Source organism: Ovis aries, chromosome 3 (genome assembly GCF_016772045.2).
Source record: "Ovis aries strain OAR_USU_Benz2616 breed Rambouillet chromosome 3, ARS-UI_Ramb_v3.0, whole genome shotgun sequence".
NCBI classification, from domain to species: domain Eukaryota; kingdom Metazoa; phylum Chordata; class Mammalia; order Artiodactyla; family Bovidae; genus Ovis; species Ovis aries.
Window position 1 is genome coordinate 213,939,575 of NC_056056.1, and position 24,733 is coordinate 213,964,307.

General features: G+C 49.3%; 2 protein-coding genes across 2 annotated transcripts in view; one reads left to right on the top strand and one right to left on the bottom strand.

Moving 5' to 3' along the window:
* WNT5B (Wnt family member 5B) overlaps positions 1-24,733 on the top strand; it is an 86,548-nt gene that overhangs the window by 35,375 nt on the left and 26,440 nt on the right. The window lies entirely within an intron of this gene.
* Positions 4,630-7,963, bottom strand: FBXL14 (F-box and leucine rich repeat protein 14). Its single transcript, XM_027968042.3, has one exon. The coding sequence runs from the start codon at positions 7,623-7,625 to the stop codon at positions 6,423-6,425; it is 1,203 nt and encodes a 400-aa protein (XP_027823843.1). The 5' UTR covers positions 7,626-7,963; the 3' UTR covers positions 4,630-6,422.

The window sequence follows — 24,733 nt, forward strand, 5'->3', positions numbered from 1 at the left end:
TTCAGAAGTGGGTCGGCGTGTCTGGTGTTGCTTAGCAACAGCTCACCAACCAGGATCTGGCTCCTCGCTGATGGGGAACGCCTGGGGCCATCACCTGGGCACAGTCTCTCACCCTCATCAAGCCTCCTTCCCCATTTCTAAAATGAAATGTCCAGTATCTACCAGATTTGGGAAAACAGGAATTGTGAGACTGGGAAGCCGCACACGGTCCCAACTCCATGCATCCGGGGGCGGCATCCACATCCCACTCGACTCTGCCCGGCATGTGTGACCGGGAGGCTGTTCACACTCACAGATGAAAGTGAACACACAAGGACATGGGGCATTTGTCCTTTACACAGAGTGGAAGGGTGACAAGCTCATAAAACGCTTTTAAGTCTTCTTTTAAGAAAGTATATGCACGTCTCTGTGTTAATGAACAGGAGGTAGAAGAATTCCACGTGGATTCTGTTTTACTTTCGGGGGTGGCGTTAACATACCCCATCTGGAGCTGTGTCTCTGGCTCTTGCCCCTAGACTGAAGGAGGGGCTGAGTGTGGTACCCAGCACTCGGTACAGGCAGCTCCAGCAGGCAATGTCAGAGCCACTCCTGGAAAAGACGAAAGGGCTGACACTGACCAGGTGTGGACATTTAAAGGTGCAATGTCTGGAAATACCCATCTTCTATCCGAGACCGAAATGTCTGCTCTTCTCCCAGCTGTGCACTCACCTTGGAGACATTCTAAGTTGTTAATAGTTGGCATGGATCCAAATATGAGGTCTCTCTGTCTGATAACATTCACTTTTCAAAAACTGTCACTTGCTCCCCACTCTGAACAAGGACCTCGACAAGATGAGATAGAGGTGTGGCCTGGGCACTGGCTTCCGATTTCTAATCCTATGTTTCCCAGGATCCACAAAGCCCCAGCCCTGACTCCTCATGGGTCACGTTGGCACACACTTTAGGTCTTGCCCTCTAGTAAAGGCACAGAATTAGCTTTTTAAAGGGGGTGACAACTGATGCAGGGGGGGTAGGGCAGCAGAGGGGCGACCACTGGCCCTGTGGCCACAGCAGGGTCCTGGGAGCAGAGGGGCTGCTGTCAGAAGCTGTAGGAGGTCTGGGTTTTGGTTACAAATCTGATCTCTCAATAAGAGGGTGTTATTCATGGCATCCGATCCCATCACTTCATGACAAATGGATGGGGAAAAAGTGGAAACAGTGACAGATTTCATTTTCTTGGGCTCCAAAATCACTGGACAGTGATGGCAGCCATGAAATTAAAAGACACTTGCTCCTTGGAAGGAAAGCTATGACAAACCTAGATAGCGTATTAAAAATCAGAGACATCACTTGGCCAACAAAGTTACTTACAGTCAAAGCTATGGTTTTTACAGTAATCATGTATGGATGTGAGACAATAAGGCTGAGTACCGAAGAATTGATGCTTTTGAATTGTGGCACTGGAGAAGATTCTTGAGAGTCCCTTGGACTGCAAGGAGATCAAACTCCTCAATCCTAAAGGAAATCAACCCTGAGTATTCACTGGAAAGACTGATGCTTAAGTGCCAATACTTTGGCCACCTGATGTGAAGAGCCAGCTCATTGGAAAAGACCCTGATGCTGGGAAAGACTGAAGGCAAATGGAGAAGAGGGCAGCAGAGGAGGGGATGATTAGCTAGCATCATGGACTCAATGGACGTGAATTTGCGCAAACTCCGTGAGATGGTGAAGGACAGGGAAGCCTGGCATGCTGCAGTCCATGGGGTCACCAAGAGTCAGACATGACTTAGTAATTGAACAACAAAATTCTTTGGGCTTCCCGGGGGGACGGTGGTAAAGAATCTGCCTGCCAGATGGGGGTTCTATCTCTGGGTTGGGAAGATCCCCTGGAGGAGGAAATGGCAATCACTCCAGTATTCTTGCCTGGGAAATCCCATGGACAGAGGAGCCTGGTGGGCTACAGTCCATGGGGTTGCAAAGAGTTGGACACGACTCAGCACTAATTGTTTGTGAACACGGTGTTCCCTGAGGTCCTTGACCCTCTTCTCCGGCTTTGAAAACCTGAGTTCAAATTCTCTAAGTCATAAGGAAAAGATTTTACTAATATTTGGAGATCAGCACCTGTCTAGTAGCCACTGTGGGAAAGTGGGGAGAGAGGGGGAAAGGCTGTGCTTTAGTTTGCATATCATATGTCTCCATTTAAGAGAAGGCTCTTAGCTTTAAAAAGAAACTGCTGGGACCTCCCTGTTGGTCCAGTGGTTAAGAATCTGCCTTGCTAATACATGGGTTGTGGGTTCAATCCCTGGTCCCCCTGGTCAGGGAACTAAGATCCCACATGCTTCAGAGCAACTAAGCACATGTATGGTGCAAGTAAGACCCAACATAGCCTAATTAAAAAAAAAAAAAAAAAACTTCCATAAAAGGAACCTTTGCTTTTTCAGATCTCTGTTGGCTGATTTGAATCATGAAAGCATATGATCAGTTTGAATTTTCTAAACTATTTAAGGTTGTACCATAAGTTGAGCAAGCATCTTTGTCATTGCTGCCAAACTTGGAATGAATCAAGTGGGCACCTCCCACCCCCAACCCCTACACCTTAGGATGGAAGAATTGGGCAGGAAGAAATCTGAGGAGGGGAGTTATTCCAGGATACCCAGCACTCTTAGCTAGGGGCCTGTCCTGGTCCTGGAGGGGCTGCAGGTGCTGTCTGAACCCCGCCCTCGCTTAGGTCATCTTTTAAGCAGGTGTTTCAACGCTCTTGCCCCATGAGTTGTGGATAAGCTGGGGGAACCCTTTCCTGACTGCCACTCAGACAGTTCCTACTGAGGTTTGTTGCTTCTAGACGATAAGACTGACACTAAGTTCCTGTTTTGGTTTGTCAGTTCTGAAGTTTCAGCAAACACCCGAGCCAGGTTTTTTTCTGTTATTCTAAAAATTGCCCTGCAGTGCCTCTTAATGTGTGTACCACCCACAAATGACGTATCCACTTGAGTTCTAAGTGCTGCTCTTGTGGGCTCTTCTTTAAAAGCATCCCCTTCTATTCCTGTAGGTACGGTGAGGCCAAACCCACTTCTCCCTTTCAAGTGGTGCCCTGTGGCCTGAGCTTGTCCATCCTGGATTCAGGCAGCCAGCACTCACTTCTGGGAGGTCACCTTCCATGAAACCAAGGTGCAATCAGTATTTGATCCTTCTTGGGGAGCAGAAAGGGCCTGGACTCAGTGGCTGGCTGACTTAAGGCGAGCAGTATTCTTACCTGGAAAAGAGGGTACCTATCAGCAGGCCACTTTGAGGACTAGATGTGTACAGGCACAGGCAAAGCACAGCACAGGTTCTCAACCCCAATTCCTTTCTTCCCGTCCCAAAACGTTGAGGGATGACAGTTGCCTCTGATGGAAGAAGGAGGTTTGTTCATTGTTTGCCAGAGACGCTCCAGATGGATTCTGAAGTATGCCCAATTCAGGATGAGGAACTAGGCCCCCTATCTTAACTTCCAAACATTAACTTACCAGCCTTGAATCAAGCTTATATTTAGCTTTGAAAGTAAAAAACAAACAGAGAAGCAGAAAAACCTTCCGGTTATAGTTGGCAGATTACTTTTCATATTAAATGAGAGGTGACCACAGAGTCTAAGACTTAGGAGGTGCCCAGATTTTTACTGGCTGAATCTGCACAGCCCTGCAGTCTCTTGGGAGAAGAAAACCAGTCTGAGAACTCAACTGCTTGTGGGAGCTGTAGAGGCAAATGCTGAATCAAAAAGCTGACCCTGATTCAGAGTTCGTCCTCACCAGGGTTCACACATTTTTTCCCCAGGCAGTAAGCACTGTAACCTAAGAGGAAAGGGACAGATCCACACCTTCCCCAAAGAAAAGGAAGATGGATCTAGTGTCAGGCTCCATTAGACCCACTTGTGAAAGCTCTCCAAAAAGGAACAATGCCGCTTTTGTGATCGGCCTGAGCAGCGAGCTTGGAAACTTTACAAAACAATCTTCCCCAAGAGAAACCTGGTTCTTGCTCTCTTCCTGGAAAGAGGTGTGGATCCAGGAAAGTGCTGTGCTGCTCGGACCAGCGTTTTCTGAGATCAGTATTAAAACCAGACAGGCGTATGTGAAACCAGGAATATGAACAGCCTCACTACATACACTTCTGTTTCCACAGCCCAACCACAGGGTGTCAGATGATTTAGTTATTTATTGTCTCCTTGCTGGAATTGGTTGGTATTCTGCCCCAGTGCAGGCTAAGACCCCACCAGAGTGGATGGAGTGACCGCCTTCTTAAAATGCAAATGGGCAAGAACTCCAGGCCCGCCTCCTTCTTAAAATGCAAATCGGCAAGAACTCCAGGCCCGCCTCCCCACCGACTCTGGGGCTGGTGGAGAATGCTAAGGAGGGACCCGGTGCCCCCCTCCCCTGCCCACGGCTCCCTCTGAGGCTCAGTCCGCTCGCCTGAGTGCCCTTAACTTTCCCAACAACAATGGCCCTGGTGCCCACCCCGCCCTCTCGCAGCCTCCCCCATACCCTCTAGGAATCAAGAAACCCATCCTTCTTTCCACTTCCACATCTCATGACCCATTTCTCGAACATGTCCCCTAGGTCTCATGTCCTCATGGAGAAAAACTGGCCACCCTGGTGGAATTTTGACTCTTAACAAAAGTTTCATTTTGTTCAGTTTCTTTAAATTTCCATGTTGTTGACAGTTCAGAAATGATATAAATCTCCATTCTAATCACATTTCTAGCAACAGAACATTTAGATGTCAGCAGTAAACTTTATACAGGATAAATTTTTCACCACAAGCTTACTCACACCACACAAGGCTCCACCAAACCCTGCATCTTTTACTTCTGAGATGCAAACCCACCTCCTACTTTGGCCTGGACCCAAACACACACACTGCCTTAAAAATAATTCACAGATACAAGGCTTTTGGTTTTTTTTTTTTTTTTTCAAAAAACATACTTCATATTTCCTCTTTTATTATATAAATATCAGTTTAACCTTTTACTGTAAGAATATAAACGTTTTAAGAGGATCTTTGTTATTATTTATACAAATTCACAAACAGTACAATTAATTGATAAAGGTCTCTGGGTTTCTTTAACTCCATGGTCTCGCATGTTGCTGTGGAGGATTCTAAAAAAATAAACAAAACGAACAAAAAACTCCAACAGAAAAATATACATCCTACTCAGAAGTGATTTTTTTTTTAAAGCCACAAGTCCCAACCCCCACCAAAATAAAGCAAGGCGTTTATTCCTCCATTTAGAAACAGAATTTTTAAAAAACCCACCAACACCTGTTTTATTAACAGAATAGAGATAAGACATGAATTTCAGTCTCCTCCCCTTCACACCAGGGCCGGAGGCCTCTCTAAGCCAGTGCCAGTCCCAGCTCCTCTGCTCCCTACAGGAAGCCTCACTGTGACCTTTTCGTGGGGAAATGTGGAAGAGAGGGAGGGCAGGGCAGACTTTGCATATATAATCATCATTTTCAAGACACAATCTGCATCTCAGACCAAACAAAAAAAAACAACAGTCCAACTCTCATGTCTCCCACACATTTGTGCTATAAATTAAGTCAAGATTTAGGAGCATGGGCTGAGTCCTCAAATGCTTACGGACAAGGATAAAAAGAAAAATAAGAGCCAGAAATGTGAAGTGGGAAACACTGGATGGATGGGGCTTGGGAAGAAGCCAAAACGAAAAAAGACGTACAAACCCAATGGGCATCTTTCCAGTCCAGGCACAAAAATGTTTCAGTCTCAAAATATCTCTCTTGTAGAATTCCAGGGCTTCAGAGAAAAAAGTAAACTAAAACGAGGTAGCCAGACATATATATGTGTGTATATATATATATAACTTATATATATATAATATATAGAATATACTCAGCAGAAAAAAAAGAGACAAGTGGATGTCAAGTTTCTTCAAAAAATAAAAAAAGAGACAATACGGATGAAATGAGCGTGAGTAGCAGAGTGCTGTCAGAGGAGCGATGAGGCGAGACTGGGATTAGTTACAAAGTGGAAGAAGGGTGAAAAGGCCGTTGTAGTTGGGTTTGCTTTTATACATTTCGAAATAAAAACCAGATCACAGTATTCAAATGAAAGCTTAAGTGAAGGCAGACATTTTCCTCAACTCCCCAGGGCTGGAGGGATTGCTCACTCCCACCCCCACCCCCACTTCCAGGCGCAGCTCGGACACAGTAGCTCAGTCCCTCCTCCGGACCCCCGCCGGGAGGAGTGGGTGGTGGGCGGCGGGTCCATCTCCACACCCTCCGGGAACAGGAGAGGGGCGGGGGAGGGACCCCCACCCCGGACACACGAGAGGGGAAGAGGGGAGGGGAGCCTGGGGGCTTCCGGTCATCGCCCCACCGCGTCCGCGGCCGGAGGGCGAACAGGGCGGGACTGGGGGTGGGGGGGCGCGGGAGGGACGGATGCTGCCGCCCTCACCTGACCTTCTCACTGTCCGTCATCTGCCAGAGGCCCAGGTTGAGTACCTTGAGGCACGGCAGCTGCGTGATGCGCTCCAGGCCGCGCTTGGTGATGCGGGTGCAGCCGTACAGGTCAATGCCGGTGAGTTGGCTCAGGTGCTCCGCGATCAGCTCCAGGCCCTTGTCCGTGATGCGCACGCACTGGCCGATGTTGAGCGTGCGCAGCCCGTGCATCTGCCGCACCATGCGGTTGATGCCGTCGTCGCTGATGTGGCAGGAGCACAGGGACAGGGACTTGAGGCCGTCCAGCCCCTGCGCGATGTAAGCCAGGCTCTGGTCCCCCACTTTGTCGCAGAAGGACACGTCCAGCCCCGAGAGGCGCAGGCTGCCCATGGCCAGATGCATGATGCCCGTGTCGCTGATGTTGTCGCACGAGCGCAGGTTGAGGCTGCGCAGGCTGCCCATGTGCGACAGGTGCAGGAGGCCGGCGTCCGAAATGCCCCCGCAGAAGCTGAGGTTGAGGAGCCTCAGGCCCGTCAGTCCCCGGGAGATGTGCTTCAGGGACAGGTCCGTGAGCTTCTGGCAGTCCTGCAGCGTGAGCTGCTCCAGGCCCAGGCAGCCCTCGGCCGCGCTGCGCGTCATGCCGGCCAGGTGCCCGATGCCCACGTCCGAGAGGTGGCGGCAGCTGCGGAGATTGAGGCTCTTGAGGCGCTGCAGGCCCCAGGCGATGAGCAGGAGGCCGGTGTTGGTGATGTTGCTGCAGCCGCCCAGCTCCAGCACCTCCAGGCCCTTGAGGTACTGGGCGATGCGGCCCAGGCTGCTGTCGGTGATCTGCTTGCAGAGGCTCAGGTTCAGCGCGCGCAGCGAGCCGATCTCCTGCACGAACGCGTGGCCCAGCCCGTTGTCGGTGAGGTTATAGCAGCCGCTGAGGTTGAGGCTCTCGATGTTGGCCATACCCTGGATCACGTAGCTGAGGCTGCGGCGCAAGCTCAGGATCTGCACCCGGCGGATGCCCCGGGCCTGCAGGCTGGGGAACAGCGACGGGTTGGCCCGGCGCAGGTGCAGCTTGGCCTCCACCCCCCGCCACACCGACTTGTGGTAGGCGGCGTCCCGCCAGGCCGTGCACACCTGCGCCGCGCGCCCCTTGTCGCGCACGTCCAGGTAGCCGAAGATCATGGCCAGCAGCTCGGGGAACAGGCACGAGATGTGCGTCTCCATCTTCCTCCCCGCAGCGCCGGGGAGGAGGCGCGGGCCCCGCTCCCGCCCGAGCGACGAGGCGGCTGGCCGGCCGCGCCGCGGGCCCAACGGACGCGCCTCCCGCCTTCCGGCTCGGCGCCGCTCCTCCTCCAGTCCGCGCGTCCTTCCTGCCCGCCCTCCCCGCCCGGCGCGCTCGGCGCTCACATCCCGGGCGGGCGCCCCCGCGGCCCGGCCCTCGCTGGGCTCAGCCCCGCCGCGCCCGGCCCGCGCCGCCCCGCCGCCGCCGCCGCGTCCCCGGCCGCATCCTCCGGCGCCGCGCGGGCCGGGCTGCGCGCTCGGGCTGGGCGCCGGGAGGCTGCGGCCGCCTTTGTCCTCGCCCGCTTTTCAAAGCTGCCAGCGGGCCGCCCGCACTCGGCCGCCCCAGCGGGGGGACCTCGGGCCGGCGCGCTCTCGGCCCCCGCGTCCGCGCGCGGGGCAGCGCCGGCCGGCACGGAGCGCGCGCGCGGAGCCGACCCGGGGCGAGCGGCGGCCGCGCCGGGGGCGTCCGGGCCGGACCCGCTGCTCTCCGCGCCTCCGCGCCCCCGCCCCCCGCGCTCCCCCGCGCGCGCGCGATGGTACGAGCCTGCGCGCCGGAACTGCCGGCGTTGCCCTGGAAACCGAGCGCCGGCCCGCCGCGGGTTAACCCTGTGCTGGCCGTCTGGACGTGGGAAGCCCGCAGCCGCTTCCGCCGCCGCCGCCTGCGGGGAGCTGCCGGCCACGCCCGGCCCGCGCGTCTGGGCTCTGAGCCTCCGGTCCAAGGCTGCCCCGCGCGCCCCCTGCCCAGCCTCTCGCTGGCTCCCTTTATCCTCCCTCAAGACTCTCCTCCCCAGATCCCGGCTGGAGGCCGCTCCGCTCCCCTCCCTGCCTGCGTCCCCGGGGCCCCGCGGCGCGTCTGTGCGGCCACCCCCTCGGTTCTTCCCAGTGGGCAGCTTCCCACGGTTCCTTTCTCTCCAGTCTTGTGCGGTAAACTGGGGAGAAACTCCGCTCTGTCCGCGCGTCCCTTAGCCGAGCTCGGTCCCCCGGTGCGCACTGGGGATCTAGGCATTACCACTTCCTTCTAGCATGTTCCGGGTGTTTCCAGACACAGCCGCCTGTGCGCTCCTTCGGTCCCTGCGCATCACAACTTCCTCCGCTTCCGCACTCGGCCGGGAGCCCCGGGCGGCGCCGGGTCGCATCCTCCTGCCTCCCCAAACCCTTCTCTGCATCGCCTTCTTTGTCAGCCTCTTATACGGTGAAGGGCCCAGTCGTGCTGACAGCCAGTGAATTCGTGTGTGCCTTCACAGTTTTGCCTTTGGGTAAAACAGTGACGATTGGGCTTGATTTAAAGTGCTTCAGCAAATGTCTGTTCGTTTATAAACTGTGTTTGCTGGAATCATGAAATGCTTTAGAAGTGGCTCCTGGGTTTTAAATAACCACTCAGAGGATAGGATTTCAGTTTCATTTTAACTTCCCCTAACCAAGAATTCCGCAGTCAGAAAATGAACCTCTGTGTTTTTAATGAATTTGTGGATTCACACAAACGTGACTCAGCTATCAAAAAAGGAAATTGGGGGTACTTCTCTGGCAGTCTAGTGCTGAGACTGGGCTCCCAATGCGAGGAGTCCGGGTTCTACTCCTAGTTGAGAAACTAAGGTGCTAAGATCTCGCGTGGGGTGGGGGTAGGGAATGGTTTAATTGGTTCTTTAAGGGCATGAACACTATTTTTACTGCGTTCCATATTTAGTATATGAGGTTCACTTTTGGCCACTTCTGTTTTGCCCAGGAGACCAGTAGTGGGCTAAGTACATACAGATTGGTAATAGGCATCATACGTTTTAGACTTAACCACCTACCTCTGTTATTCTTCCCTCTGGAAATACAGAAGCAAAACCTTCACACACGCTCCCCCCTCCCAATCCCCCCACCCCACCCCCCAGTTGCACCCGGTGTGAGGCCCATAGATATGTATAACTCTCCTGGAATAATGGGCTTCCCAGGTAGCTCTAGTGGTGAAGAACCCGCCAGCCAATGCAGGCGATGGGATCCCCCGGAGGAGGAAATGGCAACCCACTCCGGTCTTCTTGCCTGGGAAATCCCATGGACAGAGGAGCAAAGAGTCGGATGGAACTGAAGCGACTTCACGTGCACGCACGTGGAATAATACAGGGTTGTGCTGGTCATCTAGAGGATTCCAAATGTGCTGTCCAATAGAGTCACAAATCTGGGGCACACCTCGGCTGGCACTCTTGTCCTGGGGTATATCTAGGCTTATGGTGGTTTCCCACCACTGCTGCCTAAACTTTCACGTTACACGCCCTGTAAAGTGACTTTTCTTGTTGGTCTGTGGGCGCAGACTTGTTTGTGTTGTTATCAAGGTCTTAATCAAAAACACCTTAAACCTCCCTAACACAAAACAAAGTCCTCAACCACAAATGGGAGGGAGGGGAGATTTGCTTGGGGGGATGGCTGGGGGTTGCCTGACCTGGAGTGAAGGAGCTTAAGTTAACCCTGTTTCTCCTGCTCTATTAGCTTCGCTGATAGCTCAGTTGGTAAAAAATCCATCTGCGTTGGGGGAGACCTGGGTTCCATCCCTGGGTTGGAAAGATCCCCTGGAGAAGGAAAAGGCTACCCATTCCAGTATTCTGGCCTAGAGAATTCCATGGACTGTTTTCAAAGAGTCAGACAGGACTGAGTGACTTTCATTTCACCCCTGCTCTCAACTCTGAAAAGTCATTTAGTGGTACCTGAAAATGCTCTCTCTAGACGCTGACAACCTGCTGCTAGTTCTCACAAAACTTTTTCTTGAGTTGCACTCTAGACTTTTATTAGTACAGGGCCTTTTTACTTAAGACATTCAAACATATAACCGTGATTTTCAGCAATATGATTATGTTCATGTTTAATAAATAGAATAAGCATCAGGAAGAATTGGGGACACAGCGGGGCATAGGTGCCCCCTCTGCTGAGCCTGGGGTGAGGAGGAAGTGCCTCCCCATTCTGGGTCTCAGTCCCCTTGTGTTCTGCCAGGGCAGACTGGCTGGATAGTCTACAGTGATCTTCCCACAAGTCACACTATGGGGAAGCATGAGTGTTTGAGTTCTGTCTCGTCCCAACATTTCATTTTGTTCCCAGTGCCAGTGAGAGTAAGGACAATTTCACGTGGCTTCGTGGGGGTTTCAGTTTAGGCTATGATTTGAGACACAAAAATAGAGGTAGAGCATCATGGTCCAGAGACTGGGTGACCGACAGTTATGTATATAAATAATATATATGCGTGCAGAAACGGTGAACCAGAGTCTAGCTGGCAGGCCTTGGATCAAAGGAGTTAAACTATGTTGTGTATGTTTTATATTAACTGTTGTATCCATGGCATGTCACATGCCTGTGTAGGAGGCACTCCGTAAATGTGAAGACATACAAATGGCCTACAAGCACATGAAAAGATGCTCAACATCGTTAATCATTAGAGAAATGCTAATCAAAACCAAATAAGGCATTACCTCGTACCCATTAGGATGGCTGCAGTTAATAAAATAGAAAATAATAAGTGTTGGTGAAGAGGCAGAGAAATCGGAGTTCTGGCGTGCTATTGGTGGGAATGTGAAATGGTATAGCTGCTGTAGGGAACAGCGTGGCAGTTCCTCGAAAACTTAAAAATACAACTCCCCTATGATCCAGCAATTCCACTTCTGGATATATATCAAAAATAAAGAAAAGCAGAGTCTAGAAGAAACATTTGTACACCCAAGTTCATAGCATTAACAACCAGAAGATGGTGAAACAGGAGGGAGGGGGCAGGGCACACCCTTTAAAAGAATGACATAGCCAGAGGACAGGACATAAGCTGATTAGAACCAAATAGGTCCAAGATTGTGGATGAATCCACTTGACCTTGAGCCTTAGTATACACTCCTTGTGACACAGCAGCACGCTAAGTGATACAACTACAGGCACCATGATCATTCCTGAGGCCAGCCATCAAAGGCCAAAAAGAGGGTGGTGGCCTCATTCCTGGAAAACTCCTCCCCTTCCCCAAAATAGTTGAAGTAATCCTCCCACTCATTAGCGTGTGAAATTACCTCACCCATAAAAACTAACCACACCACTTTTTGAGGCTGCTCTCAAAGCTAGTGGTAAAGAACCTGCCTGCCAATGCAGGTAGACATAAGAGACACAGGTTCAAACCCTGGGTCGGGAAGATTCCCCTGGAGGAGGGCACAGCCACCCACTCCAGGATTCTTGCCTGGATAATCCCCATGGACAGAGGAGCCTGGCGGGCTATGGAGTTGCAAAGAATAGGACACGACTGAAGTGGTTCAGCATGCACGCTCGCCTTCTGAGATGGCCCACACTCTTGTCCATGGAGTGTGTTTCTCTTTAAATAAATCCGCTCCTTACCTATCACTTTGTCTCTCACTGAATTCTTTCTGCCATGAGACATCAAGATCCTGAGCTTCATTGGGTCCTGAAACCAGGTGTATGATCTGAGTTGGAGGACCATGGGTTTAGGGCAGGTTGAAGTCCTGGCCTCATAGCTCAGTTTGTAAAGAATCTGCCTGCAATGCAGGAGACCTGGGTTCGATTCCTGGGTCGGCAAGATCCCCTAGAGAAGGAAATGGCAACCCACTCCAGTATTCTTGCCTGGAGAATCCATGGACACAAGAGCCTGGTGGGCAACAGTCCATGGGATTGCAAGTGTCAGACACGACTTAGGACTAAACCACCACCACCGCCAAGTCCTGGTCACGTGGGTTTGAGTCCCAAACTAGATTTTGGCCAGGTTTATGTTTCAGCAAATGGGTTCAAGCCCCAATCTGAGATGCATGGTTTGAGTAGGAGCAACATAAGTGTCCCTCACAGTTGATGGATAAACACAATGTGATCTATCCATACAATGGAATATTCAGTTCAGTTCAGTCACTCAGTCGTGTCGGACTCTTTGCGACCCCATGAATCACAGCACGCCAGGCCTCCCTGTCCATCACCAACTCCTGGAGTTCACTCAGACTCGCATCCGTTGAGTCCATGATGCCATCCAGCCATCTCATCCTCTGTCGTCCCCTTCTCCTCCTGCCCCCAATCCCTCCCAGCATCACAGTCTTTTCCAATGAGTCAACTCTTCACATGAGGTGGCCAAAGTACTGGAGTTTCAGCTTTAGCATCGTTCCTTCCAAAGAAATCCCAGGGTTGATCTCCTTCAGAATGGACTGGTTGGATCTCCTTGCAGTCCAAGGGACTCTCAAGAGTCTTCTCCAACACCACAGTTCAAAAGCATCAGTTCTTTGGCGCTCAGCCTTCTTCACAGTCCAACTCTCACATCCATACATGACCACAGGAAAAACCATAGCCTTGACTAGACGGACCTTAGTCGGCAAAGTAATGTCTCTGCTTTTGAATATACTATCCAGGTTGGTCATAACTTTTCTTCCAAGGTGTAAGCGTCTTTTAATTTCATGGCTGCAGTCACCATCTGCAGTGATTTTGGAGCCCCCCCAAAATAAAGTCTGACACTGTTTCTACTGTTTCCCCATCTATTTCCCATGAAGTAATGAGACCAGATGCCATGATCTTCATTTTCTGAATGTTGAGCTTTAAGCCAACTTTTTCACTCTCCTCTTTCACTTTCATCAAGAGGCTTTTTAGCTCCTCTTCACTTTCTGCCATAAGGGTGGTGTCATCTGCATATCTGAGGTTATTGATATTTCTCCCGGCAATCTTGGTTCCAGCTTGTGTTTCTTCCAGTCCAGCATTTCTCATGATGTACTCTGCATAGAAGTTAAATAAGCAGGGTGACAATATACAGCCTTGATGTACTCCTTTTCCTATTTGGAACCAGTCTCTTGTTCCATGTCCAGTTCTAACTGTTGCTTCCTGACCTGCATACAGATTCCTCAAGAGGCAGGTTAGGTGGTCTGGTATTCCCATCTCTTTCAGAATTTTCCACAGTTGATTGTGACCCACACAGTCAAAGGCTTTGGCATAGTCAATAAAGCAGAAATAGATGTTTTTCTGGAACTCTCTTGCTTTTTCCATGATCCAGCGGATGTTGGCAATTTGATCTCTGGTTCCTCTGCCTTTTCTAAAACCAGCTTGAACATCAGGGAGTTCACGGTTCACGTATTGCTGAAGCCTGGCTTGGAGAATTTTGAGCATTACTTTACTAGCATGTGAGATGAGTGCAATTGTGCGGTAGTTTGAGCATTCTTTGGCATTGCCTTTCTTTGGAATTGGGATGAAGACTGACCTTTTCCATTCCTGTGGCCACTGCTGAGTTTTCCAAACTTGCTGGCGTACTGAGTGCAGCACTTTCACAGCATCATCTTTCAGGATAGCCCTTAAAAAGGAAGGAAATGCTATCACACACTGCAGCATGGAGGAAACTTGGGGACTTTATTCCAAGTGAAATGAACCACTCGCAAAAAGATAATAGGGTATTATTTCACTTATGTGAGGTGTGCAGAGTGGTGAAAAATCCCAGAATCTGGAAGGGTGATTGCCAGAGGCTGAGGGGGAGGGGCTGTTTATGGGCATAGAGTTTCAGTTTTGCAAGATGAACAAATTCTGGGAATTTGTTGCACCATATGAATGTACTTAACACTATGGAATTCTACTGTTTAAGATGGCTATGAGCTAAATTTTACTGTTTATGTATTTTGCAACAATTAAAAATGAAAATATAGGAAAATATGGAAGATATAGTATCTTCCATATTATGTGAAAATGAAAGAAACAGAGCAAACAATGTGAAATGAAGACATAAATAGGAAAAATAGGTGAAAATTGTTCTCACATCAACAAATTGCTGGGGACACCCCCAAACTACTTGTTTGCTGCTGCTGCTGCTGCTAAGTCACTTCAGTCGTGTCTGACTCTGTGCGACCCCATAGACGGTAGCCCATCAGGCTCTCCCGTCCCTGGGATTCTCCAGGCAAGAACACTGGAGTGGGTTGCCATTTCCTTCTCCAATGTATGAAAGTGAAAAGTGAAAGGGAAGTCGCTCAGTCATGTCTGACTCTTAGCAACCCCATGGACTGCAGCCTACTAGGCTCCTCCATCCATGGGATTTTCCAGGCAAGAGTACTGGAGTGGGGTGCCATTGCCTTCTCTGAACTACTTGTTTACTGACTCTCAAATTATTAGTTCACTATATCCTATAGACAAGGGCTTTATCCACCCCAAGAAAAATGAGGGTTTGGGGTCTGTTTGGCTGGAGCCCTCACTTCAGGATGACTGTACCCTTTTGTGTCCTAACTGGAAAAACTCATGCAGAAAGAGTGACTGTTGAGAGTCACCCCCAGATGGATGGACGTTCCCTCCGTCTACTCTGGAAATTGGCTACCACTTGAAATTTGTCATTTGCAACTTTTGCGTGTTAACTCATACCTATTTTCATGTATTCCAACACCCAACCAAAGGATTAGAATTACTTGGATAAAAAACCCCCAAGTATCAGCTGCTGCTGCTGCTGCTAAGTCACTCCAGTCATGTCCAACTCTGTGCAACCCCATAGACGGCAGCCCACTAGGCTCCTCTGTTTCTGGAACTCTCCAGGCAAGAACACTGGAGTGGGGTGCCATTTCCTTCTCCAATGCATGAAAGTGAAAAGTGAAAGGGAAGTCGCTCAGTCGTGTCCGACTCTTAGCAACCCCATGGATTGCAGCCTACTAGGCGCCTCCGTCCATGGGATTTTCCAGGCAAGAGTACTGGAGTGGGGTGCCATGTTAATATCAAACACCTTGGGGGCTTGTTACCGAGCAGGTAGCTATGACAACCCTAAAATTAGAATAACCCGTGTTGTAAACGCAGCCATTTCTAAGCACTGAACACTTGGGCAAAGTTTTCAATCATTTGATGGAACAGGGGACGTACATACAGCTGGTGTGCACGGCTCTGTGCCCTGGAGTAGACAGAGATGCAGAGGGTGTGTCTGCCCCTAAGGGCAGACAGAAACACACTGCAAAATAGTGACCAGTTATCGGGGTGGAAGTGCCAATGGCTGATGGTTATAAATAAAATGTCCTCCATTTAGAGGACCAGTGGAGAGGGAGGGTCCTTGTGCAGAACCTGGCCCCTGGGAGGGACCTAACAAATGCCCTTCTGGTTTTTTTCTTTTATAAACGTACGTACCATCAGAAAAAAAAAAAAAACAACAAAAAACCCTACACAGATGTGCCCCCAAATTACACAGATGCATTCTTACTGACAGTTAAACATTTAAAAAATGTTATTTCCTGTTTCTGAGTAATGTGCAGGTCAAAGGAACAGAGCGGCCAACTCACAAGAGCGTCTGAGATGGGCGTTCACATGGGGGTGCCCTGGCTCTGTGCCCCTTATTTTCTCCTCCTTGAGGCAGGAAGACTCAGTCCCAGACTCAGTGTCTGCCAGACAGATGTCCCGCCTTTGCCTCTGACCTGGGTTTTCAGCACCAGCTCTTGGGCTTCCTTCTGCCTCTCAAGCCTGCATGTGCGTCCGAGTAACTTGGAAGGCCTTGGGTCAGAGGTCTGGGGAGCTGCTGAGAACTCACATGTTCAGCAGGTTCCCCGGTGCTGCTGCCAGAACCTCCCGTTCCCTGGGTTAACTTCTCCTGCTGTAAAACTTTTGCTAAATTATATTTCTTGAAGGCTTTCCTTTTTGAGTAAAATACAAATAATGTTTAAAAAATTTTGTTCCCCTTCTTGCCCCCATCTTTTGCCTTTGAGTCTTCTGGTACAAAGTCCAAAGTTTTCCCCATGATGTAGTGAAAGAACATGGGCTTTTATTTTATTTTATTTTCATTGAGTTACTTTGCACCACGTGGCATGTGGGATCTTAGGTCCCCTAGCCAGGGATCGAAACCATGTTCCCCTGTAGTAGAAGTGAGGAGTCCTAACCACTGGATCTCCAGGCAAGTCCCAGAACATGGGTTTTCAGTCAGACAGATTCTGAGTTAAAACCTAGAATCTGACTCTTATCAGCTCTGTGACTCTGGACAAGCTATTTAACCACTTGGAGCCTTGGTGTTTCCATCTGTGAAATGGGACTAGTGACTTTCGTATCTTGGGGGCTTGTGAGGATTGAGTAGGATAATGCACAAAACCTTCTAGCGGAGCTCCTAGCTGTCGGAAAACAGCTGCTATTTACTGAGCTTTTACTGTGTGTTAGACGTTCTTCAGAGGTCTTTACGAGTATGAACTTAGCTGTTCCTCACGTCAGCTCACCTCCATTTACAGGTGGAGAAGCCGTGGCACAGACAGGTAAGTGCTCAGGACCAGTGGGCCCACAGAACTGGAACTTGAGCTCCATAGTCCAGGTCTTGAGCCACTTTCTAAGCCCCTGAGCTCCACTGCCCTGCAGAGGCATGTCAGCTTGCCCTCCCACCTGGCTGAGCTGCAAGGAGGGCCGTGAAAGGAGCGGCTGAGATGTGCACTCTGCCATTCACGGTCGTGGACCACGGCCAGGAGTGGCTTTTGTGCAGAACACCTGAAACCCCGGTTGGTTAGCCAGCCAGTATGGGTCAGTGTGTGTGTGTGAGACAGACACACACAGAGAGACAGACAGACAGACATGACTGGAGCCTGAAGACGCTGCTATGAGTGTGCTCGTCACAGTGGGTCACCTGTGCTGAGGCCTGCTCCCTCTCCGGGCCTCCAGCTGGATGCCTGGCCAGCTCTGGCCCTGCTCCGTCCCCAGGAGCACGTTTATGTGTAATCATGTCACCCTCTAGTGGTTGCTTCCCTATTAGCCCGCTTTCTAGGAAACAGCCCCCTCTCAGTGCAGGTGACCTGGGGTGAGGAGACCCTCAGGGAGCCCGGGAGTCGGGGGGGGGGGGGGGGGGGGGGGGGGGAGAGCGGGGGGTTGGGGGGACGGGGTGTGTGTGTGGGGGAAGTGCTAGGAAAAGAGGAGTGTGGCCCTGGGCTGCAGGAGAGGTGGGGTCTGGAAAGGGCAAAGATTAGGCAGAGCATCTGGAGAGGAGAGAGGAGAGAGGCTCCTGTGTTTCAAACGTTTTTAACCGTTTGTTTTTAACTGAAGTACTGTTAGATTTGTGATATTGTGTTGGTTTCAATGGTACAGCATGTGATGCAGCCATACATGTATACACATATGGATGTATGGTATGTGTGCTAAGTCGCTCAGTTGTGTCTGACTCTGCCACCCCATGGACTGTAGCCCTCCCGGCTCCTCTGTCCATGGGATTTCCCAGGCAAGAATACGGGAATGGTTGCTATTTCCTCCTGCAGGGACTTTTCCTGACCCAGGGGTTAAACCTGCATCTCTTTTCAGCTCGTGCATTGGCAGGTGGATTCTTTACCACTGAGCCACGTGGGAAGACCCATGTATGTATATATGTGTATATATATGTGTATACGTGTATATATATGTACAAGTGTATATATGTGTGTACATGTGTGTATATATGTACACGTGTGTGTATATGTGTACACATGTACATGTGTACGTATATGTACACAATATATACAGGTTGGTTTTTTTTCAGATTCTTTTCCATTACAAGTTACTACAAGACATCACATATAATCCCCTGTGCTATATAGCAGGCCCTTGTTGTTTATCTATTGTATGCACAGTACTGTGTATCTGTTCATCTTAAACTCCTTTTTTATCCTCCCCCCGCCCCTCGTATCCTCTGGTAATCATCATTTTTTCTGAGTCTGTGAGTCTGTTTCTGCGGCAACATGGATGGACCTAGAGGTTATCATATTGAGTGAAGTAAGTCAAACAGAGAAGGCCAAATACCATGTGACACCACTCCTATGTGGAATCTCAAACCACGACATGAATGGAGTCATTTACAGGAACAGAGTGCATATCCATCTTTCGTGAGTGCCATTTCATGTCTGCAGGCTTGGGTGCTGCACCCTGGGCTCTCTCTCTGGAGGGCTGACGGGGGTAGAGAAGGACTATTTTTAACCCATTTCAGTTCCCTTTTCCAAGAGAAGCAGGCGTGGCCATGAGATCCCAGGGCTGAGTACATTCCAAACTTTCACCACCTGAGTAGACAGCTAGCTAGGCTGCTTCTCCCCAGCCTGGGGCCTTGTTCTCTCTGCCGGGCAAGGTCATTTTTTTCAGGATCCTCACAGATTTGTCCTGTTGTTCAGTTGCTCAGTCGTATCTGACTCTGCGACCCCATGGACTGCAGCACGCCAGGCTTCCCTGTCCTTCACCATCTCCCCGAGTTTGCTCAAACTCATGTCCACTGAGTCGGTGATACCATCCAACCATCTCATCCCCTGCTGTACCCTTCTCCTGCCTTCAGTCTTTCCCAGCACCAGGGTCTTTTCCAATGATTCAGCCCTTCGCATCAGGTGGCCAAAGTACTGGAGCTTCAGCTTCAGCATCAGTCCTTCCAATGCCTATTCATTTGTTTGTCAAATCCTGATAAATATTGCAAACACAGGGAGGGGACTGAGACCAATCTTACTCAGCACTGGTTTGTAACTCCTCGAGATCCTAGGACGCTGCTGTCTGCAGCCTTACAGGCCGGAGTCTGAAGGTTGTTCCCTTTTGGATAGTGCTGGCGCTGAGCCAGGCCTTGCTGGAAAGTCCTCTGTGGATGGGCCTGGGCATTTACACCTCTTGCATGATGTCAGACCCGCAGGAGGACTAGGGGTAGGCTCTGGCACTGAGCTCACAGCCAGATCTTCTTTTCTGCCTAGAGGATAGGGTTAAAGCCAGAATCTCAAAGGGTGAAAAAGCACAATCTAGCCTTGTTGGTATTAACTCTTCACATCCCATGAAGGATAAAAATCATATCTTTACATAATCATGGGGTCTGACACTTTCTTGATAAACAGTTACTCCAAAGGGGCCAGTAAGTCCAAGTGCGGGTTCCCTGCTGTGTCTGGGTCTGAAAGCATCACAGAAACCCCGTCCCAACTTTCCTAAAGTTGGAGCAACTTGTCTCAGTGCTGAGCTCAGTGAGGTTCTTTGTTGTTTACTATTGATTTCTAAATGTCACGTACTGTTTAAAGCCAAAAAGATCAAGTAACTGACCCAAGTGGTCCATGCCTGCTGTTGACTATCCAGAATTCAGTGATTTAGTTGTTTGGGGGGACTAAGCTGTCAGCATTTGGGGAGAAGAGGGGAACTAGAGACTGGATGATGGTTCCTTTTGAAGCTTTGAGGGCGTGGTGAGGACACATGAGGACAGCTCTGGGTTTTACAAACGGAGAAAACAAGGCGGAGAATGAGAAGTGACCTTCTCAGGGTCACAGGGTCTCTCCTGGGACTGCAGAGCCTCTGGGAACCTCTCACGGAGGCTTGCCCTTGTATGAGATATTTTATGAGAACTCTGTGTGTCTGGAGACTTCCCTGGTGGTCCAGTGGCTAAGACTCCGCACTCCCGATGCAGGGGCCCGGGTTCGATCCCTGGTCACGGAGCAAAATTCCACATGTCACGTTAGAGTTTACATGTTGCAACCAAAGATCCTGAATGTCAAATGTATAGAATCTAGAAAGAATGGCGCAGATGAACCTATTTGCAGGGCAGGAATAGAGATGCAGACATGGGGAATGGGTGTGTGGACACAGCAGGGGAAGGAGAGGGTGGAACAAATTGAGACAGTTGACATATTGACACTCTGCCAAGTTGCTTCATTCATGTCCAACTCTGCAACCCTATGAACTATAGCCCACCAGGCTCTTCTGTCACGAGATTCTCCAGGCAAGAATACTGGAGTGGTTTGCTATGCCCTTCTCCAGGGGATCTTCCTGACCCAGGAATGGCTCCTGGGTCTCCTGCATTGCAGGCACATTTTTTACCATCTGAGCCGCCAGGGAAGCCCTATATATATGCTGCTGCTGCTGCTAAGTCGCTTCAGTCGTGTCCGACTCTGTGCGACCCCATCGACGGAAGCCCACCAGGCTCCCCGCTCCCATGTGTAAAATAGGTGCTCGTGGGAAGTTGCTGTACGGCACAGGGAACTCAGCTCAGAGCTTTGTGATGACCTAGAGGGGTGGGATGGAGGGGTGGGATGGAGGGGTGGGAGGGAGGCTCACGAGGGAGGGGATTTTGTATACTAAAAGCTGTTTCACGTTGCTGGACGGCAGAAACTAACAACATTATAAAGCAATTATCCTCAAAAAAAAAGAAAAATCCCGTATGCCACAACTTAAGATCTGCTGCAAGTAAGACCCAGCACAGCCAAATGCATTAAAAAAAAAAAAAAAAACTGTGCCTCTGGAAGGATAGTCAGGCATGGGCAGAAGTCCCCAAAAGTGGGCTCACTTCCCACACTAAGTGAGGAGGGTGGTAACTGATACACTGCAGCAGGGGAGGAAAAACAGCTACTCCAAACAGTGGTGTGAGCAACTGTTAAATGTGCTGAGGGTTGGGGTGGGAGGAATAAACAAATAAATAATGAACATATTGTTAAGTATGTTCAAAGAAAAAGCACTGGGCTTCTCTGGCAGCTTAGTGGTAAAGAATCCTCCTGCCAGTGCAGCAGACACAGGTTCGATCCCTGGTCCAGGAAGATCCCACATACCACGGAGCAACTAAACCTGTGCACCATCACTGCTGAAGCCCGCGTGGCCTAGAGCCCGTGCTCCGCAGCAAGAGAAGCCACTGCAATGAGAAGCCGGCACTCTGCAACTAGAGAGGAGCCTCCGCTCACAGGACTAGAGAAAAGTTTGTGCGGCAACTAAAGTCAGCACAGTCAGAAATAAATAACAAGTAAAATTTTTTAGAAAACGTGCTCTGGGGAAATGGAAATCCCCGCCTTTGGGGTCTTCTTTTTGCTTGGTTCTCCATTCTCTTGATTTAAAATATAAATGCTAAACATTTGGCATGCTTTGAAAAATAATATAAAAGCTAAGAAACCGTTCTAGCGGACAGAGAAGAAGTGGGCGAGCTGCACTGTGACCCCAGCTGCAGCCTGTCTTATGCTTCATGGTAGAAATGGTGCACCCGCTTCTTGGGCTGAGGCTTGACCATCAACGCGTCCAATATAAACACAGCATTTACTAAGAAGAGGTGTCCTATACCAATGGAAAGCTGTGAGTACCGTGTGAATTAATATGCTAATATTTTTGTGTTATGTAGTATAAAATAGGAAGTGCCAAGATTTGAGCATTTCTTCATCCTTATGGGATTTCTTTGGAAGGAATGATGCTAAAGCTGAAACTCCAGTACTTTGGCCACCTCATGTGAAGAGTTGACTCATTGGAAAAGACTCTGATGCTGGGAGGGATTAGGGGCAGGAGGAGAAGGGGACGACAGAGGATGAGATGGCTGGATGGCATCACGGACTCGATGGACATGAGTCTGAGTGAACTCCGGGAGTTGGTGATGGACAGGGAGGCCTGGTGTGCTGCGATTCATAGGGTCGCAAAGAGTAGGACACAACTGAGCGACCGAACTGAACTGAACTGAAGCAACATAAGGAATCTCATGATTTAAGAGGGGAGGGACAAATTAGGCACACAGGATTAACAGATACAAACTGCTATGTATAAAATAGATGAGCGACAAGGATACAGCGGAGGGAATTATACTCATTACCCTGTAATAACATATAATAAAGTATAATCAGCAAAAATAATCGATATGCTGTACATCTAACACAATATTGTAAATCAACTGTACTTTAATTTGAAGGGGAAAAATAAAAGAATCCATGGTTTGGTTTAGATCATCTTAGGGACTTCCCTGATGGTCCAGTGGTTAAAAATCTGCCTTCCAATGCAGGGGGTGCAGGTTTGATCCCTGTCAGGGGGTAAAAAGATCCTACATGCCCAAACACCAAGACACATAAAGCAGAAACAATATTGTAACAAATTCAGTAAAGACTTTTAAAGTGGTCCAGTCTTGCCTGGAAAATCCCATGGACTGAGGAGCCTGTAGGCTTCAGTCCCTGGGGTCGCTAGGAGTCGGACAGGACTGAGCGACTTCACTTTCACTTTCATGCATTTTCACTTTCACGTTCATGCATTGGAGAAGGAAATGGCACCCCACTCCAGTGTTCTTGCCTGGAGAATTCCAGGGATGTGGGGAGCCTGGTGGGCTGCCGTCTATGGGGTCACACAGAGTCAGACATGACTGAAGCGACTTAGCAGCAGCAGCAGCACATCAAAAAATAAATAGAAAAAGTTCTCAAAATTTGATCATCTTAAATTGTCCTTGGAAAGAGACACAGATGTGTAGAGCGGACTTTTGGACTCTGAGGGAGAGGAAGAGGGTGGGATGATTTGGGAGAATGGCATTGAAGCATGTATACTATCATGTAAGAAACGAATTGCCAGTCTATTTTCGATGCAGGATACAGGATGCTTGGGGCTGGTGCACGGGGATGATCCAGAGAGATGATATGGGGTGGGAGGTGGGAGGGGGGTTCATGTTTGGGAACTCATGTACACTCATGGTGGATTCATGTCAATGTATGGCAAAACCGATACAGTATTATAAAGTAAAATAAAGTAAAAAAAAAAAATTGTCCTTGGAGAGAGCCAGTTGTTCCATTCTGATGCATGGATTGTGTTCCAAACTGAGGGTGGGGGTTGTTTTGTTTCCTTTTTTGGCCATGGTGTATGGCTTGGGCTTGTGAGAACTTAGTTCCCTGACCAGGGATCAAACCTGGGTCCCTGGCACTGAAAGCGTTGAGTCTTAACCACTGAACCACCAGGGAAGTCTCCATTAAAAATACGTACATATATATTTTATTCCATTCATTTAAATTCTAAGACAAAGCTAGAAAAGGGACACTTGAAGACCTGAAAACATTATTTGCCATTTCTGTTCTACCATGAAAAGCAATGAGTGACAAAAAATAAGAAAGCTAGAGGGATTACATCTGCGGTGTTCTACATGAGAAAGTACCCGGTTCCACGTGAAAGTTGAGTTGCTTCACGCCCCTTTTGTAGGTTGGAGCCTGAGTGTTTTTGTGAACATCTCTTAGACATTAGCGATCCTGCAAAATTAAACAAGCAGACTATTCCATCCTGGGGGAGGGTTGCCTAGTGCCTGTTAGAGTATTTCTAGATCCTGCTTGAGTGGACCTTCCACACCTCCACCTTACCCCCCAAAAGAGTAAACTATCTCTAAACACCAAAATAAACTTGAAAACAGCTGTAAAGTAACTCTAGAGAGGCGTATCAGAGATTCTCTCCCCCACGTTTCTGCAGCATACCAGTTTGGTTTGCTTCATGGTTAGATGAACCTGGATCTGGTGGTGGTTTCGTGGGTGTACATAAATGTCAAAATTCATCGAGCTGTATATTTATTTGTGCATTTTATTCTGTGTATATTTGTTTCATTTTTTTTTTTAAGTTGCTTGTTTGTTTAAGTCAAAGGGGGCTTAACAGGTCACAGGAGGTTTACTTCTATGCTTACAAATCATCACAAGTTCTGTTTGCTCAGCGGACCGAACAGCTAGAGATTCGCTGGCAGCGGTTGCCTGGAATTGAAAAGGGCTGGGAACGGGGCCCTAATCCTTGTACCACCCTCTGTGATTGCCATGCCCTCCCGGGACATTTCCAGCCTGGCTGCACTCGCTGAACCAGGGCGAGGAGTTTGTCTTTCTCATTCACTTCCTGCAGCCTCTGGTACAGTGTATGCAGTTGGCACCCAATAAATATTCTTCATCAGCCCTCAGTATTCACTGGAAGAACTGATGCTGAAGCTCTACTACTTTGGCCACCTGATGTGAAGAGCCGACTCTTTAGAAAAGACCCTGATGCTGAGGAGGGGCTGATAAAGGATGAGATGGTTGGATGGCATCACCGACTCGATGGACATGAGTTTGAGCAAGCTCTGGGAGATGGTGAAGGACAGGGAAGCCTGGCGTGCTGCAGTCCATGGACTTGCAGACTGCAAAGAGTCAGACATGGTTGAGCCACTGAACAACAACAACAAATATTCTTTTATCTGATTTTTTTTTTAATTAATATGTGTCTTGGGTAGGGAGTAGAGAGGGAGAAGGAAGCTGTCTTTTAAAGCCTCGAGCAGAGACTGTGTCATGGGGAGCATCCCAGGACTGGGTGAGAATGCAGACCTTTCTGGATCTGCCTCTGTCTTTTAGGATGTTTTCTGAATGTTGGACAAATACAGCTGTTTCACCATTCCTGTACCTTATTCCCTGCTGTTCCCCGTGGAGCCCAGTAGGTCCCATTATACT